This window comes from Pezoporus flaviventris, unplaced genomic scaffold (assembly GCF_033815535.1).
Source record: "Pezoporus flaviventris isolate CSIRO_AGI_PZ_B2104156 unplaced genomic scaffold, CSIRO_AGI_Pfla_v1 ptg000063l, whole genome shotgun sequence".
Classification (NCBI taxonomy): domain Eukaryota; kingdom Metazoa; phylum Chordata; class Aves; order Psittaciformes; family Psittacidae; genus Pezoporus; species Pezoporus flaviventris.
Window position 1 is genome coordinate 3252226 of NW_026892611.1, and position 20526 is coordinate 3272751.

General features: G+C 44.7%; 1 protein-coding gene across 4 annotated transcripts in view; it reads right to left on the reverse strand.

Moving 5' to 3' along the window:
• The window catches only part of SSH2 (slingshot protein phosphatase 2), an 89344-nt gene that overhangs the window by 57826 nt on the left and 10992 nt on the right, over positions 1-20526 (reverse strand). For 3 of the 4 annotated variants that reach the window (XM_061470178.1, XM_061470175.1, XM_061470173.1), the window contains exon 2: positions 2291-2334. In XM_061470178.1, the coding sequence (XP_061326162.1) occupies positions 2291-2334 (44 nt within the window). Of the gene's footprint in view, positions 1-2290; positions 2335-19589; positions 19670-20526 lie in introns of those variants that run through there. The other variant, XM_061470177.1, reaches the window with a different exon arrangement.

Below are 20526 nucleotides of genomic sequence, written 5' to 3' on the forward strand. Positions count from 1 at the left end.
CAACCATGATAGCCTGAGGTAGCGTTTGAGCACATTTTACAGGAGTGCAGGAGACAACAGGACTCCTCATCAGAGGAATTTTACAAATGGCAAAAATCCCACCCCAAACACTGGCTGGAGCTACAACCAGGTCACCTGAGTTCCGCCCCAGGAGAGCTTCACCAGCCTGGCCTTGCCCAGGCAGGCAGGTAGGAATGTCAGGCTGCTGCTGAGCGATACCTCGATGGCCATGAAGCTGATAACATACCTCGCTCTTAAAGCCAAACTCAAGCCATTGCCTTTTTACTGTCTGGATTTTCAATAGCTCCTACTTGCTATGCTCCCTTGAAATCTGGGGATCAGATATACTCAAGAGCTCTTTACATACATCTGCTACTCCTCCACGGCAGGGCTCCAGGTTGACTACTTACCCCTTTTGACTGTATTATTTTTATGCTGCTGTAATCAAACCCATTTAACACCCACCCCTTGTTTTCCCTGCTAAGGCTCTTGGTTTCAGTTAGCTTTCTGACCCCGGTCACAGGAGGCAGGCGGTTCAGATCACCACATCAACAGCAGGTTGTCATTTCCTACCACAGGAAGTTATTTCAAATCTATTAAAAAAGTGCTCCTTTCAAACCTAACCTACAATTGTTGCTAAGTGCCCACAACAATTAAATACCTCCCATCCCTTCCAATACATTATGTATACTGAGATCAAGTCATGAGTTGATCTTGTGACTGCTGGAAGGCTAAGAGTGGAATTAAAAATCGGAGTTTAGCCGAGTACAATTTGAGCCTTTGGGAATTGTGCTTTCCAGCTTTCCTCTCTGTCATGGAAGTTGTAAAATGAAGCAACAGCAATTTTTAAATCATCATTTCAGGAGAGAAGACTGAAGGAAACAAACCAGTCACCTTCCCCAGGCCATGCAATCACAGGACTCTGCTGAAATCATGGGAACGTGCAAGCATTTTTCTATTGCGGATTCATCCAAGTTGGCCCCAAACCCAAAGGCCAAATCTTGTTCAGACCTTCTGAATACAAGAAATGACAGCTTCTGTTGTTATCTACTCACACAAACAACATTAAGGAAAGAACTGCAACAGCCAAAGAGCTCATGAAGGGAGAACTGTTTCACCTTCACTTCCCCTCTACGCCCTCTGGAGGGAATCTTTTGCCTTTCCTAAAAGTTGACTGGAACGCTTTAGTGCTCCTGCTGCTGGAGAATCTACCTGGTAGACAAAGTTCCTGCTTTTATTAAGTTTAGCTGAAATAATTTATTAAGTTTAGCTGAAATAATTCTTTTGATGGCTTAGAGGACAGGAGACAAAGCTTACAAGGCTTCAAGAAGTCCACCCTTAAGACTACGACCACATTATGAAATCACCGTTAACACTTGTCACCATTCGATCAGCTGAGTTTCACTGGAGAAGCATTCATCAAAACTGGTCCTTCCTGAAGCAACTGAAATCAGCATTTACAAAAGGTGAGCATCTCCAGGCAAAACAACCCCAGTTTAAAGAAATCCCTGCAAATTCTCGGTGTTCTCTTAACTCTGGAGTAGATGTTTGATGATCTGCATCAGTAGCAAGTAGCTACACATCCACTGAACATGCTGTTTTAAGCAGCAGGTGCCCCTATGGCATAGGATCACGCTGTGCTTCAGCTTCTAGATGTACAGCTTTTCACAGATCCCACGTACACAATGGCCTCATCAGGAGAAGAAACACAGCTAGAGGACAATCATCACTGCTGAAGTCTCTCCTGTGAGACTCGTGCTAACTAGGCAAATCCAATTCACCTCTTGATGGCAACAGAGACTTTTAACCAGAGAGCCAGAGTTCGTTAGTATGGTTTTTCCTCTCAGAACATTCTGATGATGGCCCAAATCCCAAGGAACATCACAGGACACTGGAGGGAGCTAAGGAACAACACGATCAGGGTTTGTTCCTCAGATACAAAGTCTGCACATACACAGAGGAGTGGCGTCTTCAGGCAGGACACCTCTTCCTGGATGCAAACAACAGTTTGGTGAATATACTCACTGACAGCTTTGCAAACTGTTCCCCATAGGTATTTTTTAGTGTTTATCTGACATTTTCCATTGGCTACTGCAGCAACCCCTGCCCTGGGAGCATCATTCAGGGCAGTTCAATGCATTTTCCAGTAAGGTACATATAAGACAGTTGTGCAAGATTAACAACAGAGAGAAAATGATGCAGAATAGAACAACAACAAACCCCCTTGCAGAACATTTTACACAGAAAGAGATCCTTGAGGACTCTTGCAAGCCTCAAGTGACAATCTTACCTTCTGGGCTGGGACCGGCATTCTTCTTCCCCACTGTCTGCCTCCTGCATAGATAGGAAAGGAGAAAAAAGTTAATATACTTTAATATATGCAGAATGCAAAGACTTGCATTTCACTGGTCTGATTGTAGAAGGCAAAGGAAACTCTCACTGCTTCTGCATGTCACTGTCACTGCAGAGGAGCTCACTCTCTGCTCCGCTGTCACTTCGCGTTCTCTCAAAACTCACTTAAGAACTCAACAGCCCAAGAATTTTTGCCATTGCAGGACCTAGCATGCTCTGGTGTGGACTTCCAGTGACCCCTGCCAAACAAGGCAGGCTGAGTAAACACATAGTTTACTTCTGGACAAAAAGCTCTGGGTTTTCAGTTACCTTTACACAGATCATACTAATTCACAGTCAGTGTCAGCAATCGCGTGTGAGAATCCACAAAACCAGCAGGTAATGAACTGACAAATAGGACTGAGTGAGTGTAGATAGATTAGAAAGTAGAAATTTGACATCCTATGCTACTTGAAATGCAAAATTAATATGCACAATCTCTACCATGCTGTGGAATTTTACCAAGCCTACCTACTAAAGCCCAAAGCAATATCTCCGTCGAGAGATCTCAGCAATTAATTCTCTGCTGTGCAGTACATTTATGTAGGTATTGCTTATGATCTTTGAAGGGTCTTTTAACAGGTCAGCCCTGTTAAACTGAGAAAGACACTAACAGTGCAGTTAACACCACTGGCTTTGCCCAATCCCCAGCCTTACCCCACTACTTTGAGTTGCACTACCTGATGTAATGGCCTCACAGCATTACGATGGTGGGGTTAGATGGGGATGACCAACACGAGCATAAGAGAAGAACCACACCACCTTTCATTCAGGATGCTGCATCACCTTAAGGGCTTGGTGGGCTAAATGTCCCAGGCAAGATCAGCAAGACAAACAACTGGGAGCCAGCATCAGCTGCGCAGTTAGATTCCTTTGAGCAGATCCATTATTTATCTCAAGTGATGCTGAAGACGGCATTAGCTGTTGTGGGTGTGTTTGTTATTGCTGGAACTTCCCAGCTCCTGCCAGAGCAGGGGCTCTGCTGAGTTCCCTGTAGGCTGACAAAAAAGTTGACTGGTGGGAGCAAGAGGTCGGAGAAGAAGGGAAGAGGTTTCATTACATGCAGGACAGCTAAAGACACAATGGGGTTTTTGAATAAGCCAAAACCAATCAAAAGCATGTATCTGGCTGGAGAACAAGTTCCTTAAACCCAGTTAGGTAAAACAACTGAAAGAGCACTTGAGATCGCTCCTGTGCTGTTCAGGAACCCAAGCTATGCAAACATTTTTAGTACTATAATGAACGGCCTTTTCCACATGCCAAAAAAATCCTTGTCACAGCAACTGGCAAGCCTGCTATGCCACAGCCAAAAGTCCCACAAATGACAGGAGAAGATCCTGAAATACACAGATCATTTTCCTAGCTCCACTCCAAATTCAGCCTGCAAGAGCTCCATGTGGAGGAGGCTAGACATGGCCCAATTAATTACCATCTGTCGTTGCTGAAGCTCCTTTAATATTAGACATGACTGTGGCAGATCCGTGTGAGGAGCACATCTATTCAGAATGTAGCTGTCTACAGGAACAGAACTGCAGACAAGTGCAATCTGAGCAAGAGATCCATTTCCAATACCTGGGATGTTCTCTCATCTGCATCCCATCAACCATGTTCTTTGCAAATGCATCTGCACCTTCCCATGGACAGAAGGATTTCAACATGAGAGAAGATACAGCCAATGCTCCCATACTTCAGATATCCCACTGCTATTAATCCTCTTCTACAAGTCCATCCACAATATCCAGTGTATTCCATACCCATCCTGCAGTTCTCTGTGCTGTGTTCTGGTCACTGTATTTCTGCAGCTGCAAAACATCACAGAAACCTTAGGAACCATCAGCCAAAACTAAGCTGCAATGACAAGTCACCCCACTAGAGGGGAGGGCAGGACAGAGATGCGCCCACTGCATGGTCAAGTGCAAGCACCAGTGAAGGCAATGACTCCAATACTGGCAGGACCATCACAACAAGCACCTTCACATTTTCTTGCCATTTTCAGAGTATTTCCAAAGAGGAGGAAGTATTGCTGGCTGCACAACAGTTCATCAGCCAAAGAGTGGATCAGAACATTCCTTTCTGAGGGCATCTTTGAGAAGGTGGTTTAGACTTTGAAAAGGACCACTCTTGGACAGCACCCTTGGGTACTGAACCCAGCCATATGGAGGTGTGACCCATGATGGTGACTTTTGCACAGGCAGCATCAGGAACCCTGGTCCTGCCCCAGGTTCCCCATGCCCTGCAGCACTCATGCTGTACTCACTGCAATGGGTACAAGAGACAGCAGCTTGTACAAGAGACAAATGCTCCTTGGAGATTCCTGATGCTGGATTCCTCCAGCCTCAAACCAGCTTCCTCCACCAGCCTGCAAGGAAGAGGAAGCTGAGCTGCACTGATGAGCTCCAGAGGGAGTCATGCCCTGTTTTCCTTGACCAGAAACAAAGGCCTCAGGGGAAATGGAAGGAATGAGTCGCATTGCTCTAAACTAGGCCACGATATTAAATGCAGTTTAAAGTGAAAGATGAAAAATTCCATCTCTGCTCCTTTCAGGCCATGTAGGACAGAATATGCAAAACATTAATCCTATTTGTGCTTTGATCCTCTGCCAACTATCTGTCATCAAAAGAGCAAGGGAGAGGAGAGAAATTTCTGAGTGCTATTCTGCTCTACACAATGGGAGTCGCTCCATGTCACGCAAACAGTTCTGCTCTTAGAAATCTCCCTTTTGCAGGCTGATGTAATGATAAACAAGAGTCAGTCTGCATTCTTGTGTACAGGGGCTGAAGCTGTCTGCCTGTAGTTAACATTGCACTGTAAGAGATGTGATTATTAGCATAAGCAATGTGTCTAACATTCACTCCGTTTCTATTAACCAAGGAACATTTCACACAGACTACACCCTAAAAAAATACATCTTTCAAACCTTGAAAGAGATTCCGATTTAATAACTACTTGCTCCATGTGATTTTATGCCAACATACCTGACTGTACAGACAATGCCTGAGAAGTGTTTATCAGGAATGTGACTGGTCACAGCCATCGATATCAAAGCCCTGGCAATTCAGGCAGTTTTCACCCCACAAGTCACCATTTTGCTCACAGCTGTGACGTGCACACTTCAGACATTACAGAACTCCTCTCCCCCTTCTGTGTTTTCTAAATCTTGGCCAGGATTTGCTTTTTGGATGGGCAGCTCCAGTACCTTCATTGTGTGGTCCGCTTTCCCCCTTTACATAAATCCTCTGCACAGCAACAAACACCAGCAGTGAGCGATCCCGAATTTCTCATAGGAAGGCAGAACCAAGAGGGAAAACCACTTTCATTTCTTGAAGCTGTTAATTTTCGGAGTCAGTATTGTTCTTTTTCTTTAAAGATCCTTAACAGGGGCAGAGAGACCTTGTGCAAGAGCAGGAATGCAGAGGCTGTTTTGTGAGAAGCTCCGTGAGACAAAGAACTTGAAGTTGTTTTACCTCTCCTAGTGAAGTGCAACTGGCTGATTCTTATTTATACAACAAAAAATTAGTCAATATAGATCCCCCCAAACCTGCAGCAAGATTCAGATCTAGCCAGGCCATCAGAGAAGCTTTCCACTGAACTGTCAGCCACCATTATGTGAACAACTCTGGACCCAGTCTCAAAGGAAATACTACAAAGAAAAGGCTTGTAATTAAATGAGCAATCTTCTAGCTCTCTGCCTCCCCTTGCCTTGGCGCGATCCCATCCAGTTGTTCAAACACACACTAAGTGCCTCTGAGCTGAACACGACCTTTGCTGGGAAGAAGGCAGCTGCTTCAGTCAAATCAGAGGTTGTGCAGCCAGGCACAGATCCAGTTGTTAATCCATGCAAGCACTCCTCTTCATAGCATCCCCCTGACTCCCAGGGTATCTTTGTTTGGGCTACAGTGCACTGCAAGCTCCTCCATACATGAGCTCCCCTTGTGTGTCAGCAAGTTTTAAACAAGTCAGTACAAAAAGCACCCTCCCTCAACTGTTACCCAATGCATGGATAACCCAGTCTGGTCAAGTATTGCAGAGAAGGTGCCATTACTGCAGCCACAGCCTTTCCTCTAATGCAATAGAAGTCACATACAGATAAGGGCATGCAATGGACGTTCAGATACCTCAGGGCTTGACTCAACTCTTGACACAGATATACAGTGACATTAGATATGCCCCGGGGTATCCAACATCTGCACGGACTGGCATGAGATGCCCAGTGAAGCAACTTAATAGAGGCCATTTAAGTCCAAGGGACCAGGATCTGTGCGTGGACATCACATAGAACTGAAAATCAGCACCTTCCAAGATGAAGCATTTGACAGATGCTGATTCAAGGGCACAAGGCTGTTCCTATCAATTATCTCAAATTATGTGCTGGAACAAAGTAAGACAAACATTTGAGTCAGATTGCCAAAGATCTATTACACATTTCTGGAGCAGAGAGACTTTCATGCAGTCTGAGTTGTATCAATCTCTTAAATAAACTGTGTTAGCAAAAAGCCCACACATATGCATTTGCAGTAAGGCTGAAGTGCCAGCAACAACACTGGCTGGTAAAAAGAAATGAGGGCTGACTCCAAAACCTGGGTTCATGAAAGGTTGCCTTTTTATTTGCAAGAAAACCCAAGCAGTTTGGTGATTTGACAGCCAAAGTTTGCAGCTCCACAGCTGCCACATGGAGAACAAAGACAAAATCTGCAGCAGTTTGTGTGAACTGATTTATTCGGTGTATTATGGAAACCATCAACACGGTGGCAATGTGCAGGTACTCACATAGAGAGGATGGGTCTCAAAGCTGAACTGAAAACCAGTTCACTTTAGAATCCCTCAGTCCCTGGAGATGCTGAACCTTAACCATTATTAAGTTATGAAACTAATTAAAAAAGTCACCTGGTGTGCTCTAGAGAAGTAGCTCATTGCTGCTTTCCGAAATACATCTGCCATTAAACACTTCTTATAAATAGAAGCTGCTACCAGGAAGCCTTTAAGTTTGACATAAAAGTCCTTCAAAAAGCTAAGCTGAGCAAACTAGGCCACAAAGGGGAAAGGAGAGAGCCACGCTGGGTTTTGCATAGTGCTTTTACCTCTCCAAAGCTATAGGGATCAGGGGCGAACAGGCAGCTTTCTCCAGCCATCTCTCATCTATCACTATTTGCATGAAATGCTTTGAATGAACACTGGTTTCCTCCTCACATTTCTTCTGTGTTTGAGGTTCCACATAAGCAACAGCTTTCTGCAGTCAAGTGTTCATTCAGGGGTTGGCATTCCTTCAGACTGTTTTCTGCATCACTTTGCTGTGTCACTAATTGGTATATTCAGGTCAAAGACACTGCGCTCCTGCTCTGGAGAGAGGGAAAAAAACCCAACAAGTTCCTTATCAAAGCTTTCATCTTCCTGCTGGAGCAAAGAGATTTATGCAAACTCTGTTTAGCACAAAAAAACCCGCACAAGTAAAGCTCAGACTCTTGAAGGCAAAAAATTAGAAGCTTCCAACTGGTACAGCAAGAGTCGGGATGAGAAATGCAGTGTGACAGCCTGCTACGCTACCCCACCAGGGCAGATCTGAAGGGAGATTACTGTCAATTGAATTTCTGCAGTGAAAGAAGCCTGCCTGATGTGGAGTACAACAGCTTGCGCCTCAATCGCAGACGCACCCAAAGGGGGAGGGAACAAAAAAGAATACAAACTTTGTGGATACATCCTCATATTAAATATCCCTACACCAAAGCAGTATCACACACGACCTTTCTAAGCTGCGTAGTAGCGTATTATCTCTAGACATATACAAACACCAAGAAAAAGCCTAAAAACCCATTGACTCCCTGAAGAGAGCTTTCCTCTAACTTTCAGAAAGCCTTTAACACTGCACAAGTAAGACAGAAAAGGCAGGTATTTAACATAATGATGATGCTTTGCTAGATTAACACCTCCCAGAACCCTGAAGATACTGGCTTAATTTCCTTTTAGGCAAAGCTAATGAAGCTGTCCACTGTATATCTTAAAATCCAGAAGCATTTGTTCCCCTACAACAGCAACAAATGCTTATGTTGATAGGGCAATTGTGAGAAAACTCCCTTGCTGTATGAACCCAGACACTGTTTTCATACATATTTAAGGTACAGTTTACCTAAGACCAAGTCAGAGATAACGCGTGTGTACACTGGTGAAGCACAGGGCAGGGCTTCTACACAATGAACAGTCTGTGATGAAAATGAAATCCCAGCTCCACAGGTTACCCCAATGAGCAGCTGTTCATTATCCATTCATGCAGGGTGACACATTTACATGCATGAAATTGGCCCTGTGCAATTAAGGATGGACACTGACACCTTGGCCCTGCTCCAGTCACTACCTGTTCATACTCAGACCTTGCTCAACCTCCCAATGGACTCCAGAGCTTTCAGAAGCAGCGTGGCCGTGTGCATCTCCTCACCCAGAGGACTGACATCTCCACCTTGGAACCTGGGAGGTTCCAAGGGAGAGAATCTCCTAAACTGCTGCATTAAAAGACAGCCAGAACTGAACAAGGTTGAAGGAGCCTGAAAAGCAAACTGGCTGATGAGCCATATGCAGAGAAGTTGGAGATGTGAAACTGCAGCTGATAACCTTTCATCATTCATGATGGAATGATTAGGCATTACAAGGAATAAGGACATAGACCAGACATAGCAGATGCACATCACAGCTTTTGGTGTAAGTCAGTTTCCCATTGAAATGAATAAACATTAAACGTGCTTTTAAAAGAGGAAAATATTTGGGTTTCACTCATGTTGAAGGGCTATTTTAGGAGGAGGAAGGTGGAAGGAAGGGAGGTACACCACAGAGGGAAGGGTCTTTGTCTTGCAATCAGCCATCTTCCTGTTAGCTTCTTGTTCACCTTGGTGTGCACTCACAGCAGCCTCATTTGTATCCCTGCTACAGTCATCTCCATTAAAAAGCAGGAGGTTATTCCAGGGCTCTGTGCAGGCACAGTTCAAATTGTAACTCCAGAGCTTTGACTTCTCCCAGAATGTATAGCAGGGTCACTAAAGCAATGCTGATTCACCTGCCACATATATGAAATATATTATACCCATAAAGGGACAAGAATAGAGCTTATCTGGATACCATTCCTATTTATGTCCAAGCTGTGCCAGCATAGCTCTCTTGTTAGAAGTCTAATTCATGGTCAGTAGCAGCATAGCCAGGCATGGGCTTTTCATTTTGACAACTTGCCTTTGACTGCACAGAGGGAGGCACAAGCAGCCATCCATGAGACACATTTGAGTTCCATTTTCACCCTGTACCAGCTCAGCAGGCGAGTGGCTGCCGTACCACACAAGCATCCTTCTCCCTTCCAGAACATTAGAAAAGACTCTCACCCCCTCATCTCCTTCGAGATCCAATCCCTGCCAGCTCCCATCAGAGCTCCCCTTGACGTAATGAACATACGACAGCGGGTGAGTTAGGAGCAGCACAGAAATCTTCCTGACCTACCTGATCTGCAGGCACCAGCAGCCAGGCCATGCAGAGCCCTTGGCCTCCTGCATCAGTAATTAAAAGATGGGTTTCTGGATGAAACAAATCCTCCAAGTGAGGAGTTATTTATCACTTGTGGAGGTGAAATCAAGACTCTGAAAAGGGAGCAGAGCAACACTCAGTCCTTTCAAATTCCACAATACTCAACCTCTGAAAAGCAACATCGAGAGGAAGTCATTAGTATTTCAAATTCTTAACATTGCTTAACCCTGAATCGGTGTCGAATGGTATAATTACAAGTTGCAAATTGTCACCTGCATTTGGGAGAAAAACGGGAAAAAAGGTGGTACCTAAGCAACTACATGGTGCAGCGTGTCTGGATGCAGCAGCATCTGCACTGGCACTCACAGGCGGCTATTGCACAACCCTGGATTCAAGCAGGAGCGCAGCCGGGGAGTTTCTGCTCTATTGCAGTGACAGATCTGGAACAGAAGTGGCTGGTAGAGGTTTAACAGCAGGAGCTGAAGCTCTGTATCAGAAAAGGAATTGGCAGCAAAGTCCCTTCACCTCTAGCCTCTATCAGGGTAGGGAACAGAAAAAAAAGCCCCAAGTGTTTCAGGCAAAACTTCAAAAGGAATTGCTGGGACATGCAGGACACAAAGCAGAGCCCTGGGAGAGCAGAGGGAAAGGAAAGCCTGAAGATATTCCCTGGCAAGACACAGCAGAGAGAATCACAAGGTACAGAGTGTGCTCCATGTTCACATCCTCGGTCCCCAGGGTGCAGCAGAGTCTCCCAGTTGCCCCACTTCTGGCAGGGGACCACTGCTACCAGAACTGGAACATAATGGTTATAAAGAGCTCAGAATCACTCACTTCTGTAAAAAATACACCCAGGTATTAGTCTCCTGCTGCTGGAACTGAAGGCAGCACGCTGAGCCATTTTCTTGCCTGATGCAAGCTGGTTTATAGGCTCTTGTACACTGTCTCTCCACAGTAGTGTTCTGCCTACACTCTCTCAGCACTCCATGCCTACAGCCAACTGGAGATACAAGGGCCTAGGCAGTTTCTGAGGGACCAAAACCAAGGCATCAACTCAAACAACACCTCCTCCAACAGCACTTAAAGAAAAGAGGAAAAAAAGAGAAAGGAAAATGCAGCTGAGGAGTAGAACAGGGTTTTCTGGATGAGTCAAATATGAGCAGAACAAAGTTGCATAATGAGTGCCCCTTGACTTTTGTTATTTCTCCCAGCCAGCTCCTCCAAAAATGTCTTTGTTATTGTTTATTTGGGTATCAGTCCAAATTGCTGTGGGAGGAGAGAAAAGGGAAAAGGAAATGCTGTCAAGCTATTAATTCTAGTACTGGAGTCATCCAGCACTACCCCATCTATTAACGAATCAGTGTCCTGTTTACTGCAACACTCTCTAGATCCTGGAAGTTAAATACAAGAGAAATAGATCTTAGCCTCTTGCAAAAGTGACTCCAGCATTGTGTGTCCTCTGCCTCTGCTTATTTACCTGCTGCTCAGCCCAGAGCAGCAGTGTCATTCCGCATCTCTGGAGAGAGCAGGCAGCAGCAGGGGAAGCAGGCGCCTGGCAGCTGGGAGCATCATTCCTGAAATCTAAGCCTCTGTGAACCATTATATTGCAATAAAGGCCAGGCTGTGTCAAAAGCCGGGAATGACTGCGGCCACCACCCGTCCTCCCATTCTAGAGAGGAAGTCACGTTCCTACACGTGTGTGTTGGTAACAAGAGAAAAGCTGCACTAAACCCGAATGCCATGTAAGGTTTGGTTACTTCCCCCTCTCAAGATGCAAGTGCCCCTGGCAGCGGGTACAGCTTGACCTGTCAAAGGGACACGCTTCCATAAAGCCAGCTTGCCCTCGCTCTGTGCCAAACCTGGCTCTTCCCAGGAGCAGCAATGGCTGATGCAGAACCCCTGTGTCCAGAACAGCCGTTAAGGACAGAAGGAGAGGAACACTGTGCCAAAGGCAAAGGAACCCCATTAGTCTTGGCACAAGACTGGATCTGCCTGACCCCTGGAAGTTCAATAGATGTATGAGATCTGTGGCCCTGCAGTACTTGTCTATATAATCCCAGCCTCCTTTGTGCCATCTGTTTCCTCTTCAGCAGACTGGCCATTAGAGACACAATGCTAAAACTCGTGTCTCCTTAGTAACAGGTTTTTGTTGATCTCTCCCAATCTTTCTGTCAATCCTGTAATCTACCAGGATTTTCCCTGCAGGGATGCAGACCAGCATCAGCGGAAAAAATCATACAGGACAATACAAACACTTTGGGGCAAGGGCAGAAGGTGTACAAGGAGAGTGCATGAAGTTATGAGAGCTACAAGTCTATCGAAACCAGATGTTCTCATTATGCTGGAGCAAGCCACCAACATACCTTCAGAGTGCCAGGTTTAAGATCTCATTGAGCACTCAGTGCTCCAGCGGTATTTTCTTAAACAGTTGCCAATTATTTTTCCATCAAAAGACAAACCTTAAGAGGAAACCCCCTACACATACCCTGCAGCCCTATAGACCACCTTCTATAATACCCCAAAGGTAAAATTGCTGCCAACCTCAACATATGCAGGTAAGGAAGGACTCTATTTCCAGTCTATAGAGACTGGCTCTCTTACAGCACGTTTTAAGTTAGTGATTGCTGGTTGCCTTTGGTTCCTTAATCACTAAATCCCCGCACTCTCTTCTTGAGGTTAATCCAGTTAAAACTTTCCCTTCCCTTTCGCCAGCACCTTGCATAAATAACCACCTGAAGAGCAGAGCTGTGGAAGCCAATGCTCAGCCTGTCCCTTTGTCCTGCTGCAAGAAACAGTGTAAAGTAAATACGTACTGCCTATGCCAGAAAAGGAAATTAAGATTAGCTAGGTAAGGGCAAAAGGCACTCCTTATGGATTGCTTAAATCAGCAGGAATCAATCATCCAGTCCAATCCAAATCCCCCAGTTGCTTTCTGCCTTAAGATAAGTAGAAACAGGTTTATACTATACTAAGATAAAGCAGCCTTAAACCAGCGTAAGCCCCTATGTCAAAATCCCCCTTTCTGGGAGGAGTGGAGAACTTGCCTTTGAGGTCAGCTCTAAATGAGATGGCTACACGATTATAGTCATAGAGACCGTGTGGTATTTGGAAAAGCAACACTGATCAGCACAAGAAAAATCACTTCTTTAGGCTCTGCCTGCTGATCTGGCCCTGCCAGAGCCCTTAGCACTGAGCCCTGCGGGCAGGAGAGGGAAGGCAGCATTAGAAGCCGGCAGCAGGTCCTCAGTGCCTGCCAGGAGGGGCCAGAGCAATAGACAGTCCAGCACATGCACGAGGCATCAACAGTCTAATCCAGTGAAGATGTGTATTTGCCCAGCAGGAATCCTTAGAAGAGTCTTGCCCTTTCCCCCCTTTTCCAATGGGTGAGCCTGTACCCACTTCCAGTGGCACTGGTCCCCTGGGAGGGAGCCCTGTGTAACCTGCACCATCCGCCTAGGCAGCGAGTGGGCGGTTACAGGAGACATCCTCAACCTGGGACAGACTTTAGGTCTGTGATCCAACAGACCACACAGATCATGCCCTGACATGTATCTGCAGGTCTTCTGCTCATTGTGAAGCTGTGCCAGGGCTCTAGAGCATCACACACTGTTGTAGAGCTGCCTGTCAGGCAGAAAACACTGCACATGGGCTCCCTGGGGCCTGCCAAGCTCTTCGAACTACGCACTACAGCCAGAGCTTGACCGTAAACTCTTTGTGTTCCTGGTCATTCACAACCAAGAGAAAGAGTAATCTGGTTTTGAGGACTGTTACACTGAGGTAAGTAGGTGTGGGGTAAGAGGACAGAACAAGGAGCGAGGTGCCTGAACAGATGTTTCTAACTCCATTCGTGCAGATGTGGAAAGCCGCCACTCAGTCTCTAGTGCACACCGAAATGCTCATTTCTGAACGGCCGATCAGTCAGAAGTGGAATGTTTCTGCATTCATGGAGTAGCTATTTTAGGATTACATTATGCACTGTGCTTCCATTAATAGGTACACTAATAAAAAAAGAGGTGTTACACCCAGCAGTGCATTTGCCTCAGACCCGAGTACTGCATGTACAAACACCAGGGTGAGCAGAGGAAAGCTAATGAACCCTGGTACTGACAAGCCACACAGTTTTTCCACAGCTCCAGGGATCACCTAGCCATTAGGCTTGCCAAACATTGATGGAACAGGTCAAATCACTGCATTCACTGGCCACCTCTGCTAGAGGCTTGTCAAGCTGTGTCGTCCATGGAGGTTTAACACAGCCATAGGAGTCACCAAAGTGAAAGGCAGGCTATTGTATCTCACACATCCTGCAGCTCTGGAGGAAACTGATCCAGATACTCTCAGTCCAGACACCAGTTTCCCTGCTCGTGTTGCCCATGGTCTCTACCACTGCCTTCACTCAATGATAACTCGTACACATCTACACCCTCTGGATCCCCTTCCCAGGCCTTGGAGTCCTACAGTTCATTGACAAGCTGAAAGTTCCCAGGAACTCATTTTGGAGCAAGTCAAGAACTCTCAGGTTTTTTAAGTGAACAAAACTCAAATTATGAAGTGCTGTCAAGCTTTTATGAAAGCCAAAGGCAATTTTAGGGAAAATACATCCTTGTGTTTGGCCAAGACTCACCCCTCTCCCAGTGTCTCCTGCATGTATTAGGATTGCAGCTGTATCCATAAAACTCACACACAATCACCCATCAACTCTTAACATGCAGATTTGTTTCTTCCACCCTCTCCAAGGCTGAGCTGCGATATCAGGGTTTGATCAATGCAGTTTTCTGAGAGGGAGGATTGAAAGAGCTAAGAAGAGAAACATGAAAACAAGCACTTAGCCAAACAGAACAGATAAGTTGCATGCCAATGGCACAAGGATATTATTGGAGTTTCAAAAATCATTGATCTTAACATAGGGCAGATTCAGCATAAAGAGTCAGGTTTCTGTCAATAGTTCTGCTTTTACTAACAGGTTTATACAGATCATTTTGAAGATCAAAGCCATAGAATCCAAAAGGTACCTGTATAATAAATCTCATTAAAACTAGAGCAGGTCAGTGCTCTGATGAACTTAAGCTGTAGATCCTTCTAATGCTCTTGAAGAGAGTTTGGGTGACCAGCCAAATGAGGATTCCCTCAGCTCAGAAATGCACATCATCTGAGCCAAGTGGAAATACTGTCTGAGCTAAGCAAAACAGAGTTTTGTGTGGGTTTGGGTTGGTTGTTTTGTTTTAAGCAACATGAAGAGCAAGCAAAAAGCCCCAAATTATGAAGCAACAAAGGCAAGAGTCAGAGTTAAAAATAAAAACCAACTTGGAGGGAAAAAAAAAAAGAAGCAGGCAATAGAAAACCCATTGTATTAAACTGATGTTATTTTGATGTTGGATTCAAATCCAAAGAATTGCATTAGCCCACACAGACATAAAACATACAAAAAAGTCTAACAGGATGTGAACTCTAGAGCACAGCCCATCTGCTGGAGAATGAAAGCTAGTGAATATGCACAGCTTTAGTGTTAGGGCATCCAACATGCAGAGCCTTCAGGGCACTGAACAACTTTAGCTGGCGGTCATCTCTCCTGTAAGACAATGATGTCCAGGAGTTAAGAACACTGATTTATACCCAACAACAGTTGCTGTATCAAATGCAGGGAGGCAAAACAGAGAAATGAACAGCAGTAGCAGCACATATATATGTATATATTCAAACTTAAACATGGGAGATGTAGGTGGGATATAAGGAAGAAATTCTTTGCTGTGTTAGTGGTGAGACACTGGAACAGGTTGCCCAAGGAAGTTGTGAATGCTTCATCCCTGGTAGTGTTCAAGGCCAGGTTTGACGTGGCTTAGAGCAACCTGCTCTAGTGGAAGGTGTCCCTGCCCATGGCAGGGGGTTGGAACTGGATGATTTTAAGGTCCCTTCTGACTCAAACCATTCTATGATTCAGTTAAAGCACACACACCCCACCAAGGTAAAAAAAAAAATCTTAAAATATTTAGGTCTTTCTTTTCTAATACAGAAAAGATCCCTGTGGAAGTATGGAAGTGGTAGAAAATCCTGGACAGCATTTAGCTACTGAACAAGGTCACAAATTAAGTAGTCTGAGAATTTGTGGTAGCTTAGCCCTGAAACAGTCCCCCCCTTTTTTCCATCCCCAGCCCCCTTCACTACTCAGCTCAAAATGCAAGACAACAAGAACACATGATCCAGCCTGTGTTGATACAGGCAAATACATGGCTGAAGTCACAGGAGCACATTCTTTAGGGCTCATTAACCATCACATGACAAACATCACAAGAAGCCAATTTACTAATCACAATTGAAACTTGAAGAAGTTAATAATAATAATAAAACCCATTATAGAAACATCTCTTTGGAAGGGAGGAGCTGCACCTGAAAAGACAGCAGCAAACAAAGCAAAGTTCTCATGTTATCTGGAACTCTTCACTTTTAGTGTTCCACATATAAGCTAGTACTGCTTTGAAGTCCCTAATATGTACTTTTTGTTACATAGTTTTGAGCTAACAAAGAAGCTGACCAACAATCAGCAAAGACTTACCAATAAGCCTCTTACAAGCATAGAAATGTTTGAATTTAGTTGCAGACTTGACTAAAACTCTTCTGATTCTGGACGTTTGAAAACGAACAGACCATTCACTTGCAATAAAGCTTATAGGTATGAGAGGCTTGCTTGTAAGAGGACATGGAACCCAGTCCTTCTTCTCAGCTCTCAAGCAGTACTGACAGCTGTTCAGAATATAGACAAGGTCTACTTTCAACTCCAACCAGATAAATGGAAATGAAAGCAGAACTGCCTCTTGACACACCACCACTGTACAAACTGATTTTCACACTTCTACCTGTATTGATTTCTGTACCCAGACCAAACAGATAGCTTTTTAGTTTAGAAGAGCTGCTTTCGTTGGAAAGGTATCAAAGTTATACTGACATTTTATCCTGACAATTTAATTAGGGATTGGTCCAGTGCTGGAATAGTGCTCAATATTCAGGGATCCTGAAAGCTGTGAACTGTTTAAAAAGGTTCCAATGATCCACAGGGCCTCTATCAAATAGATCACTGTAGACTCATCCTTGGGATTAAGTCATCTCCATTTGTGAGCCCTTATGTGATTATCTATTACAGAGCAGAAGTACTGCATGAAAGCCTCTTCAAGGCCTTCACCACCATCTGTGAATTACATTATTAACAATGGTATGAACTTCCTAAGAGCATCTGGTTCTCTCCCTACCCCCTTCTCAAATCACTGGAAAGAGCTCTTCAGTATCAAACCTGGCACAGGCAAATCCATTTTCCTTTTTTCCCTCTCTCCCTACATCCTCCTGCCCTCCAGCAGCAGAGAGATGGAGCTCAGGTCTCCACTTCCATGCCCTATGCGTACTCTGCACAACTCTTTCTGTTGTTAAATGAAGATGAACTAAACCAACCAAGTGACGCACATACCACAGGCATTTTACTGGGAAAAGCGGAAGTTTATTCCATCGTTTTGCAGAGGCAACATCTCAAGTATGCTACTGAACTGCCACCACAGAATGCATGTGCTGAGGCACGACAGGGGCTGCACACTCCCGCCCCGAGACCTCCCGTCTTACCCGCACCGCTCCTGAAGTTAACCAAAACCAGGCAGCAGCCATTCAGCCAATTTGAATAGGTCCTGCTCTGACTTTCTAGACACAAGTAACCATTTTTGTCATCCCACTCCTCATCCCCACCAAGGATGTGGTCTGAAAACATGCCAGGTTTTTGTAAACAAGAAGTAGAAAGAGGCAGTATCACCCAGGACATCAGAGCACGCTCCCCACTGAACTCTGCACAGAGTTCACATCAACCAGCCTCTGGGGCTACTCCAAGGGATCATTTACTCTTGCAGGAACAGACTTCTTCCTATATCATTTTCTCCTGCTTGCTCTTCAAACCTAGCTTCTTTTCCTGCTCTACACATAAGGCTTTTAAGAGCTTCACATCACCTCAACTCTCTGTATACACCAGCAACAGTTTTCCCATTCTTTTTCTTCCCCAGTGTAACCCTTTAGTTGCACAATCGGTCACAATTTTACAGCCCCATAAGATACAGCAACTTCCTCTGTCTTAAGTTAGCAGCAGTATTCCTTGAAAGAAAAGTGCAACGTTATGGCCAGTTCAATAAGGACTTTATTCAGCAGGAAACAGCATTCAAACCAAACGATCATGTAAAGTGCAATAACAGGCAGAAACTACTGGGAAGGAGGGAGGGAGACAAAGATGTTTTTGCACAAGTTCACATGAACCCTTCTTCTAACATATTGATTCTCTTATCCCCATATTTCAAATAAATAATCAGGTATCTGTTGAGATGATCAGTCACCTGAATCTAGAACAGAGTCTAATTACAGATAAATACAGGACTTCTTCAAGTCTACAGAAATAATGGACAAGTGTGTTTACTCAGAGTTACCACCACTTTGAGATGCTGCCTGAATTTGTGTTCTTTTGCGGGTCATGAGAGGAAGGATGTGGTTACTGCTGAGGGGAGGAAGCTGGAGGCACCCAGCCCTCCAGGATCTTCTGCCAGGAGCTGGTTTTATTTCAGTGTGGCTTTAGAGGGATGGCTTAACAACAAAACCCCAACCTTTTATTTCCTATAGCTTATTGGGAGGGGTGCAGGGAGAAAAAAAAACCAAAGTCTTGGAGCAAATCAGCAGCAATTTGAGATAGGCTCTGCCAAGGCCAGCTCCCAACATACAGTGAGAGCACAGCATTCTAACCAGAAGGATCTTAGGATTACAACATTGATACCTGGAATAGCAGCAGCTAAAATTGGAATTAATTTCCATCTTTCAAAGAGTAGGTACAGGTGACCATGCAATCAAGTTAGCGAATATTTGCTAAATCAGAGCATTGAATATCACCCGATGAGCTCATTTTTGGAGGCAGTTCAATGCCTCACTTCTAGGACTGATGTCAGTGTCACATGCTTGGAGAGGATCAGTCTGCAGCTGGGTATTTTAAAGCCTTCTATCAGGAGTACAGAAAAGTCAATGGATTTCAACAGCATCAACTAATGAATTTGTGTTTTATGGCAACAATTTAGTCACCAGACCCCACTGTCAATATCTCTGTGAGAATATCAGAATGCTACTTCAGACAGTTCCCCCTCCCTCTGCTTTAAGCCATTGGCTGGAAGCTGAGGGGTGCAGCAGATAGGTTCTTTCAACAGAGAAAGTTGTGTATCAACAGAAAGACAAGGAAACAGGAAACTCTCACTGATACTGACTGGCTCATGAGAAAATGGTTAACCATTGAGAGACGAGGCTCAGCAATTGTAAAAATACATACACAACAGCAGGGCAAGAGGTGCTGAGCATCAGTAACACAAACACTTCAGGCAGCAACATTCAACCCTATGGTCACATCCCATTCACTCACAAACCAACGGTGAAGTCATCTTTTGTTTTGACATAATACAGGGATGCCACTGAAGTTCAGTGGCAAGTGTTCATGCAGCATCAGTGAAGTCCCCCACACTCTGATGCTCACTGCTTGCACTTTGTACCGACAAGCAGGAAGAGATTTGCACCACACAAATAAGCAGTGTCTTCATTGTGCAACTGCATGCGACTTTTTTGGAGAGAAACAATGCTCAAATACAAGGAGTGTTGTGTGCATCAGGCTGCAGAGTGGGTGGCAGTGATGTTGTCAGGAAGCACACAGCACTTCTTACCTCCACGCCCATTGACTTCAGTAGAAGGCTACATACGAAAAGTCTCGGAAGATGAAGTGTTCCCTAACCCATGGTGCTGTCCACACACTATACTTAAGAAAGAGACAAAACAAGAAAACCACACAAATGAAGCAGCATGAAATTGTATCTTTTTTCTTTTGTTAAGCTCTTGCAGCCCCCACTCCAGTTAAGAAATCAGACCATACACCCATCCATTCTGAGCAAGCCCTTCACCACACTGCCCGAGCCTTTGACATTTCTGGAGTGTAGGATGAGAATGGTGGTAGTTTACTGCATGTTTATATTGCTCTCAGAAGGCTTTGGATGAACACGCCTTAAAGCTTCACGTTCCACCCAATTGTTCAACCAGGGGCTGTGTGTTTTCATACATGGAGCATAGGGCAGGGCCCGTTTTAAAAATCCCTGAGAGCTTCTCTCAAAGTAGTTTACAAGCTCTGCATCGCTTTCACTCTCACTCAGGCTACAAGTTTCATTTGTAATAGTTCTAAGAACAGGAAAGTCAAAAGCAAGAAACCCTGAACTGCCATGAACATGAAGCCCCAAACAGAGATTGCCAGGGCAATGAGCAGCTTGGGTACCTCCAGAAGAGCTGGCAAAAAGACCAGGCATATGTGACGGACACCCTGCTTGCACTGCGTGAACCTACACGTGGATAAGTATGTGCGATGTACAGCCTGCAGCTGGGATAAGGGAAGGTTGTTTATAACAAACTACCTCACAGAATTACTAGTAGTTTACTCCAAAAGGTTTGTAACTGATTTTCAGACTGTAGTTTTAATCCTGACCAGTCAAAGAAATAAGAGACTAAAGGAAATAAGAAGATCCTTATGTGTCTCTTGTGGTGCCATCAGACATTCCTTCTCATTTTAAGATAATGATTATAAATTCAGTGTACCTCAAAGGTTTTAAAGTGAGC